Here is a 9,887-nt window from a genome sequence, read left to right as displayed (position 1 = left end):
AGGAAACCAAAGCAAGATACCTTTAGATAAAACATCATTCCATTACACCATCTGAAGCACTTGCTTCTCTAACTCGGGAAGCTGAACAAGGCCACTCGGACAGGAACTAAACTCCATGATACCCTGGATGGGACCAGCGCCTTGTTTTCTGTTGTTACAGACCATACCACAGGTATAAGAGACACTTCTGAATTTGGATTTCCAAAGTGAGGACGTTGAGACACCTACATCAGAATCCAGGATTAACCAAATTAATGAAGACATTTGCTATTTGCTTTACTACTGTATCCAGAAGACGGGCATATGGTCAACTGTCTGAAATACAATGGTGACTTCTGATTCCACTGTGTCCTTTAAGATCACATGACTCACAAGATAAACTACTGTCCTTTCTTACTCATCAACAAATTTCGAAAGGATTTGGTATTTCCTTAACCATTGTAAGTTTTACACAATCTACCCCCTTAGCTAAATCCTCATGTTCCAGTGGACTGACCACCCCCACAAGATATCAACCAGGCAAGAAATGTTTTGGGTTATTATGTGTGTGCTTTTTTTTTAATTGTATAATTCATTTATACAAAGAAATCATTTGATTGATCTATTTACAGCCTTTTCCGATTTTCATTTCCAATGGAGATATATTTCACATGATGGTTAACAATGACTTGAACTGATTGCCAGTGTAAATCTGGGCTAACACGGAACCTCAGTCCCCCTCCCTCCTTTAAAGAGCACGATCCCATTTAAACACAAATACTTTGCAATGAAGAATCACCAGCTTTTTTTTTTTTTAAGTGAAGAAAACCAATCTGGTTTTAACCTAATATGGTCAAATTTCCAACACATTTTACAGTTTCTTTTCCAATTCAGTATTTGCAGGTATGAGAAACCAAAGCAAATACAGTTCACACCCCCCTCTGGCCTTCTTCAACTTCCTACACACCCTCAAGCCAGGCTTTTCCTGTCTCTGCTCCTCTGGTTCAGTCAGACATTTTCACTCTAGGCTAACTCCTTTCCCCTGTCCTTCTCTTCACTATTCCAGTCTCCTGCCTTCTCTCTTGCTTTCCACACAACACCAAAACTTTCACCGAAGTCCTTCTTGTGGTTTCTTTCAGTAGTCTAGAACATACTAAGTCATTTCATGGGTCTTTACTACCCCAACATGATACACCGTAAAAATGCAGTTTTCTTAACTGGCTCAACAGTATGGCTTGGTTTCACTTAGTAAAATTAATACGATTAACACACACACACACACACACACACACACACACACACACACACACACACACACACTTTAATCAGGAGGAAAAACTTTAAGGACATGCCAATTTAAAAAAGGCATCAATGTAAAAAAATAAAAGCAAATACTAAAAACTACTTTACAATAAAAAATTAAATAGTTGGCAGAATAAATGAATGAAAAATGATGAATGTGCAGTGAAAAACTGATAGAAGGCATTCCAGTTGATAAAAATGGAAAACATACCAAGCTGTAGGATTGTTTTCCAAGGAAGCAGTGCTTCACTGTAAATACTCAAATATTTCAAACTCAAAAATCTTCCATGTAGATTGTAGGTGTCATTATTAAAATTTCATTCATCATTTGAGATTTAACAAGGAACACTGATAGAATTTCAGCATTTACAAAACTTAAGTTTGGCAAATACTGTAAATATCACATTTGGTTGGAACTGGAAAGTCATGGTGAACCTCTAGTCAGGCCAACACTAGTTTCATACATATTTCTTCTGATACCAAATACCAGGTTGGTATGTTCCAAATAATCCATGAAAATACCCCTTTGAAGTCCGCAATTTAACAGTAATCTGTGTATCTTTAGCTGCCATTAACAACGAAGACAAGAACAATAACAGGAGGGGAGGGAGGGGGAGAGAGTGAGAGAGAGAAACCCAAACCAAGAACACATCAGAGCTGGCACAGAGTACCCTAGGATGCTCCCATTATAAGACGAAAACTGTACAAATTTATAAATAAACAGCCTCCCACCAGAGAGCACACATTTACACCAGAGTCTCTTTTCTGCCACCGCCTGACTGGGCTCTGTCCCTTGCTCTTCGTAAGCCAGGCTGGCCTCGAGGTGCCTTCACGCTCTTGGTGTCTTCGGCCGTCTGGACACTGGAGCCACATTCCAGCACGCTTTCATCATCTACCTGAGTAAACCCGGGCACCATGGATGACCTTCGCTGGGCTTGGAGATTCCCAACTGATGGGTTGTTCTCCTCACACTCCTCGTGGAGCTCCGGCAGGCCCTGCAGCTCCAGGGGGCTGGCAGCCCGCTGGAAAGGGGTGATGGCGGTCCGGATGCAGTTGACCCATTGCTGCTTATGGAACACGTCGTTGGCTTGTAGTGTGTGGGACTGGCCTGGAGAGGGGTCCCGGAAGCGGACTCGAAAGATGTTTTTAGCTGAAGGGAGAAAAAGGGAGTCAAGACTAAGAAAGTGGTCATGCAGTCTTAAGGAAAGTTCTAGTGTTTATGTGACACACACACTCTTTTTTTTTTTTTTTTTTTTTTTGGTTTTTCGAGACAGGGTTTCTCTGTGTAGCTTTGCGCCTTTCCTGGGACTCACTTGGTAGCCCAGGCTGGCCTCGAACTCACAGAGATCCGCCTGGCTCTGCCTCCCGAGTGCTGGGATTAAAGGTGTGCGCCACCACCGCCCGGCGACACACACACTCTTAAAGACAGCCTCTAGCCAGAGGTCCCTGACCAACTCAATTTTGTGCCAGTACAGGACTGGGGAATGGTTTTATTCTTAAAATTCTTAAGGGTGAAGTCTAATTTCATTTAGGTACATTTGTTTTTTCTCTTTGGTAGTGTTTTTCGAGATGGGTCTCACTCTGTAGCCCAGGTTGGCTTCAAACATGTGGCTGTTCTGCTTCAACCCTCCTCTCCCCATCTAATCCGGCTCCTTTGCGTAACTGTTCTAGAACCTCTAGCTTACCTTTGTCTGAGTTGCCAAAGGCCCCTCGGAAGGAACCACCCATGCGCACATCCCCATCCTGCAGGTCTTCCAGCACCAGCTCCTGCACTGGGATTGGCTGCCGGTAAACCTGGTAGGAGTGACGCTCATTTCGTGTGACAGGCCGAGTCAAAACCAAAATGTCTTGAAACAGGAAAATGTACAGTTTCTGCAGAAAGGAAGAAAAAAACCCAAAACTTCCTAAATAAGGAACCTGATTGTTAAACAACTGGACTTGACATTTAGAGTATTCCGATTTCTCCTTTAAAAATGGTGTCATAAAACAGTGGTCTCAAGGCCATGCAGGCTTTACTTGGAGCACTCAAGCTCAGTCTCCCTAAAGCTCTTTTCTTTCATTGGGCTGCACTAGCAGGTTGGGCAACAGCTGAGTAAACACGATGTATCTCAAAGACCTGGAATCAGCAGAAACAGGTTTGAAACTCCAGTACTGTATGAATGCTGCTACAGTGTTCATGGTTCCGCTCTGTCTACACAAGCTAAGCCTTTATAGAATAATTTGGCCTGTGATAGATATCAGATAGGCTGGATTTCAACTTTTTTTTAAAGAACCCCTAACTTATAAATGCAACTTTTGGAAAGCACATATAAAACAAAAATACCATTCCTGACTTCTTATCCAGAAGGTTCTTTTATAATTAATATTTAAAAAATAAAATTGCTTTTATTTAATCTGCTGCAGAATTTGAGTGGTGCTAAAACTACTAGCATGACTCATTTCCTGAGGTGTGTGTTTATGAAACATTATGAAGCGTGGACAGGAGACGCCAGCCACACACATTGGCTTACAGTTCACAACTGGACACGAAGGATTCCTGGCCGAGGCATTTCAGTCTTATTTATTCTGCAACTACAGAACCAAATGCTTGCTTTACCAAAACTGGTCACATAAACAATCAGGAACCTTCCTGCAAGCAGCAGGTTTATTTTTACAAACCTGCCTCATAATTTATGTGTGAAAATTAAGCAGGCTGGGAAGAGGAAAGTAACGGCTTCCTCCTGGTTCGTACTCGAATCCACTCACATGGCCACTTTTATTCTTCAGCTCCCCATGGCACAGCAGCACTTTGCTAGCTTCAATCCTGGGGTCCTTCTGCTTCTCATCCAGGTACTCCAGCTTGTCGATGTAATACTGACACTCGGATTCACCTTTCTTCAAGTTGATATCAGAAAGAACCCCTTGTATTATCAATACCTAAAAATGATGAAGAAAATGAAACCAGATGGAGCAACTGCTGTATATCAACCTCCCAACCTCCGTCCAGAGCAAACATTCACACAAAAGGACAGGGTCTAAAGTGGGAAGGGACTCGAGAAATCAATCAGTTGGTCTCTTCATTATTCATATGAGGAATTGGTCCCAGCCACACTAGGTGACTAGTTCAAGGCCATCAGACAGTGGAAGGAACCAGAATAAAACTCAAGTCTTTTGATGACATGAGATTTGAGAATACCATGCTATGCTTTCCTAAGGTTATTGATGCTAAACTTGAAATACTCATTTATTACTTACTGCTTCCTCCAGAAGCTGAACATCAGGATGGTCTTTTGGAGTGTGTCTAAGGATTTCTTTTAACAGTAAAGGGTATTTGACAAGGCGACTTCGAGGGATATCTAGGAAACTCCAAAGATCTAGTTTCCGACTGAAGGGAGACTCCAGACAGCGCTGGAGGAAGTCTTGGACTCTTGGGTCTTGTTTCTTCTGATCCAGAAGAGCCTTGGCCGCCAGCTGGTTACTACAGTAGCCTTTGTAGGCATTCAGGCCTGGTAACTGGAGAGCAAAGACAAAGTGTGACACAGTGCCATTAGGACCAGGCGCTTAACAGGCGGTGGCACAAACCACAAAAGACTCAGCTACTACTTCCAAGTCTCACTAAGATGTTAGCTATTTGTGTTCCCAGTCATCCGAGTTGTTTCTATGACACTCCTCACAATCTTGACACTCTATGGGCCTGCTCCTTCTCCTGTGAAGTCATACACGTAGAAACGACCTTTATCACTGAGTCCCCAGGAATCCTCCTTGAACAAGGCCCAGCATACAATAAGCACTCAAGCATGCCCATGAAAGATTGCAACAGATGATAAGCAGCATAGCATTATGGGAATTTTGCTCAATCAGGGATGTTATTTGTAAGCAGGTCTGTAACACAATCAAGCTCTGTATTTTTTACAAGATTATAAACTCTTATCACCACAACTTTGTTGGAGTTTAATGTCTTGTTTTTAGACTCTAGTGGTACGACCAAACTGCTCTGAGTGACGCCACAGGCTGCAGCACTGCTTGTTATATACGATGACTTGCTTACCCAGTTCACGAGAATGTGACCGATCTGTTCCACTGTCCCGTCAGGCTTGGTTGCTTCTCCTATTCTTGCCAACAAATCTGAGTGTACAAGAGCAAAGATACACTTATTGAAAAAGAACTGGTGAGTTCCACATTATTATTAAGTTAAAATTACTTGTGTTAGTTCTATTCAGAGATGAATGGAAATTAAGAGCCAAGCTGACCTTCATGCAGAGGTATGTAAGCATCCAAATCGCCAAATATGTGTGTGAGTTCCTCTTCTGACATGATGGACAACTTTAACATGGGGTCATGGTAGGCCTATCGGAGGGGAAGAAATACATCACACAAAGACTGAGCGAAGAAACCACTTGAACAACCTGTCGTTGAGTGCACCCCAGTAACTACATAGAAGGACACAGATTCTGGAGAGACACTACAGTTACGTTCACCCCTAAAGGTTTACTAGTGGTCACCTTTGAAAAGCTGTGTTTCATTCTCGAGTCAAAGATGTCAAACACTTTTACTTTCTACTTCAAAGGTTAAGAAACTACCCTCTAGAAGCTGTGATATGTCACCTGTAAGGACTGGTGTGTGTAAAGTGACTACTGACCTTTCTAGCAAGCTTGAGATCCTCGATTAAGTCCTGTTCGCCTCGGGACAATTCATATATTGCCTAAAAACATCCAGAAATAGCAGAAGTCAGAAATGAAAATGATGTAATTGACATTTATACTGCTTGATGTTATATCTCTTTTTAAGAGACTTGGTCTGAAAATTCTAATTCAGGATGGACTCTCAAGTACGTTTGCTTTTTTTCCTATCACTTATCTACTAGCTGTTGAATCTGATGAGCACCACCCACTATAAACTGTTATGGACTAGGTGGCTATGAATAATTGCTTAAATTAAAACAAACAAACAAACAAACAAGCAAACTAGCATTAGTTAGTTTCTATTTCTTCTGGCAAGACCTGTATTTAGAAACTTTTTCTTTCCTGGCATAACTCAATAAATACGGTCTGAGTACTGAGAGCCAGCCTACCTCCTGACGTTTGATCTCTCGAGTGGTCAAGGACTCCTTCATACTGATGTCTAGCATCTCCGACCATAGCACACTACTTCTTCTCTTTGTGGGTGTTGGGACTGTAGACCTGCTGAATGACTTCTGGGCAGAAGCTGGAGATCTGTGGTCACCACGAAGGGTAAATGACTTAAAAGAGGCAAATGAAAGAGAAAATGAGATTTGGAGGCTACAACAATTATCTTGTATTAAAAAAAATTATAAAAAAAATTGTAACACATTTTTGAGAATTTCTCAGTATGTAAAACAATCATTTAAGTTTTAATCTAACAGGTAAAACTACTTATCAACTCCATTTAGTTTTGGGGAATGAAATGGTCTAAGAGGAGCCTTTGACAAAGGATCCAAGTGAACACAGCTTATACAAACACTAGTCTGGTAAGATATTCCCCGCCAGCAGATCAAAACCAAACACTGTGGTGTAACAACGCAAACATGTTTGCACAGCTCGGAGGAAAACAAAGTTTAGGCGTCTATAAAAGCGTCCTAAGCACACCCCTCCCACCCACCCCCCTTTTCACCTGTATGGTTTGACCAAAGCGCCTGACTGCTCCATTTCTGACGGGAGAGATTAAGTTTGCCAAGGATGTGACCCGAGCGAGAGGCCGAACTCTTTTATTGCTTGGCTCCTGGGAAAACAAAAGCAGATTACAATACATATGTGTTGAGGTGTAATGATTTCATACAAGCCCAGACAAAATTAAACCCTCTTACAAAACAGTGTTTGTGTAAGACAAGGAGACAGGGAACTAAAAAAATGACTGCTGTTCTTCATGTTAAACTAGAACAATACCAAATAACAACAGCTTAAGGAAATCAACATTTCTTCCCTGTCCCAGGATTATGTGATTCCATTCTTAACTACTTCAGTTGGAGAACAACCTTTAAACATGTCTGACACTGAAATGGGTCAACAAATGCTCAAGCCCAGGCAGAGGGGAGGTTCAAAGGACTCCTAGGCTTGGATAGGCCTAGAATCCTGGCTCCAGCTCTTGTAATGGCACAGCCAGAGCCTCGCTTGTCTGGGCAAAGAACTGGCAGAGCTTTGAAAATAGCAAGAGCACAGGAAACATGTGTTAGCATTCATGCATTTCAGAACTTCACAAAGCTAGTGTGAGATACATGGGACACATCATCAGAGGACGTCACACAGTTACCGAAATAAAAGTGGATCTGCAGAGGGAGCATAAACTATTGGCATGTGGTGCCTTTGACAGGTGTCACACATGATAAAATAATTCTGACGCGAATTCAGAAGGATATATAATGTAAATTATATTAAGATCACCAAGGCCAGGCATGGTGGTGTACACCTTTAATTCCAACACTTGGGAGGCAGACTCAGGCAGATCTCTTTGAGTTCAAGGCAAATTTGGTCTACAAAGGGAGTTCTGGCCAGCCAGGGCTACAGAGACTCTGTCTCAAAAAATGATCACCATTAAATTAAGAAGTAATTGAAGAACATTTTCCCCCCTAAAAAGTTTTATGACAAGACCAAATTACTTTAAAAGAAAGGAGAAAGGAAATCAAATAAAAATAACCCTTATAATTAAGAACAAACAGGGAGAAAACTTTGAAAGTAGGTAGAAACTTCAATGAGTCAAACAGCCCAAGCAGCATGTTGGCTTCTAAACTCCTGATGGGCACACACGCACGCAGCACGCACACACGCACGCACCAAAAAGGAACACCAGTGACTGAAGAGACTTCAAAGAGAATTCAACTTTGGAGGCTTTAAGAGGTAGAGTTGTAAACCACTCCCTCCCTCCTCCAAATAACTAACTGCGAAGCAAAACTTAAACTATAAAAGCACGATGAGCTGAAAAAGAAGCCTTTGAGACGTGTAGTAAAACAGCACACGCCATATACGACGAGGACATGTGTGAATGCCTTCACCACACATCTGTGCAGACTGAGTGACACAAGCGTGTGCAGGGGCAGCTTGAGGCATTCCTTTCCATTTAGTAAAGACAGCACAAAGAGTCTCCTGTGTGAATGGAGATAGGATGACCTCACCAACAAGATCTGCCAACATGAACTAGACACGGAGCAGCTGCTGTGACTCCTGTCTTCTAGAGGTTAGCACCTCTTCCCTGGTCAAAGCATCAACATTTCACTGCCCAGTAAATCACCAAATATTTAATTTCCATTTGAGGGTCTTTGGAAAGGTGCACCTCCCAGGGAGTGAGAAAGTAAAAGTCAGTTCAGTGAAGAAGAAGAAAGGGATTTTGATATTGTTGTATTAAATAAAATTATTGATAGAGTCTTGTCTTTATAAGATTATTGTAAAACTACTAATTTCTTGGTAATTAAAAGTTATGTCATGTTTAAAATAAAAGCAGAATTATTATCATTATGATTATTACTGTGTTGAGGACTAGCCCAGGCCCCTGTGAGATTCAGGCAGGCATCCTCTCACTAAACTTAGAGCATTTAGACTTAGGTAACTAAACATCATTTATCTAAAACACTTTTATACCACTATTACAGATTTTGCTTATGTATTTCTTTCGGCTGCACTTGGTGGCTAAACACATTCACAGTTCTTTAAAACTAACTACAATCGCCCTTCTTTAAGGATGTCACTATTCAGTCTGCCAAGTCTAAAATGCTTGGTAAGAAAGTATATTATACTTGGTGGGTTTGGACAGAGGACCACCAAGAATTCTGGGACAGCCTTGCCTAGCTTGGGCGACCTGAGAAAAAACCAAACCAAAATAAAATAAAATATACAAACAAAAATGTCAAACATGGTGGAACAACCATTTGGGAACTCATATTCAAATAATAAAAAATCGTAATGAAGGGTAAAAGTGGAACACTGGAAATGGCCTACTGTCAACTTCAGGATATAGATACTATCTGAAGAAAAGATCATACATACAAGTTTTTGTGGAGAAGTAAAATGGATTAGGCACTCAAGAGTCACTAAAGAGGTACGGGCAGAAACCTGTATCTTTAGAAACATGGGTTATTAATTTGGGCTGTGTAAATTATAAATAAGCAATAGTTTTTCTTCTACAGGTCCAAGAGAAGTACTTTAGTTATGTAGATTTCTTAAGGACATGCGCATCTGTATCATAAGACTGTTGTTACAACCACATTCACCTCTCCCCAGACAGGACTCAGCAGGGATATTTGGAGGTGATGAAAGTACACACCCACAGGCACCCACACACAGACACACAGACATACTCCCCCACCCCCATCTCCAAAGGTAAGGCTTAATTATATATAATGGTGGTGGTGGCGACTTCTTAGAGTGCTGGAAGCCTATTATAGTAAACATAAACAGCTTATAACCAGCCATGGACACTAACACCATCCACTCTCCCCTAATGACAGGCAGCCAATCTGGGAATCAAAGTAGCTACGAGGCTTACCCTCAAGGAACTTCTGTAGGCAACCTTTTGTGAGGGCTAAGTTCACTTGGAAGGTTCTGCTTCCATCTGAAAGTTCACATCTGCTCTCAGAAGTCTATGCTGTTTACTCAGGTTAATCTTTAATCGACTATCTA

General features: G+C 41.5%; 1 protein-coding gene across 2 annotated transcripts in view; it reads right to left on the bottom strand.

Moving 5' to 3' along the window:
• Positions 1–1,910: 1,910 nt before the first annotated feature.
• The window catches only part of Net1 (neuroepithelial cell transforming 1), a 34,459-nt gene continuing 26,482 nt past the window's right edge, over positions 1,911–9,887 (bottom strand). For both annotated transcript variants that reach the window (XM_052728612.1, XM_052728613.1), the window contains 9 exons: positions 6,892–6,999; positions 6,332–6,499; positions 5,900–5,962; positions 5,511–5,607; positions 5,309–5,385; positions 4,516–4,773; positions 4,027–4,197; positions 2,967–3,153; positions 1,911–2,431 (listed from right to left, as the gene is read on the bottom strand). In XM_052728612.1, coding sequence (XP_052584572.1) covers positions 2,028–2,431; positions 2,967–3,153; positions 4,027–4,197; positions 4,516–4,773; positions 5,309–5,385; positions 5,511–5,607; positions 5,900–5,962; positions 6,332–6,499; positions 6,892–6,999 — 1,533 coding nt within the window. In that variant the 3' untranslated portion in view covers positions 1,911–2,027. The remainder of the gene's footprint in view (positions 2,432–2,966; positions 3,154–4,026; positions 4,198–4,515; positions 4,774–5,308; positions 5,386–5,510; positions 5,608–5,899; positions 5,963–6,331; positions 6,500–6,891; positions 7,000–9,887) is intronic.

Source organism: Peromyscus californicus, unplaced genomic scaffold, assembly GCF_007827085.1.
Source record: "Peromyscus californicus insignis strain IS unplaced genomic scaffold, ASM782708v3 Scaffold_8__1_contigs__length_139910024, whole genome shotgun sequence".
Lineage (NCBI taxonomy): Eukaryota > Metazoa > Chordata > Mammalia > Rodentia > Cricetidae > Peromyscus > Peromyscus californicus.
The sequence above is the reverse complement of the archived record's forward strand: the minus strand, read 5'-3'. Positions and strand labels throughout refer to the sequence as shown.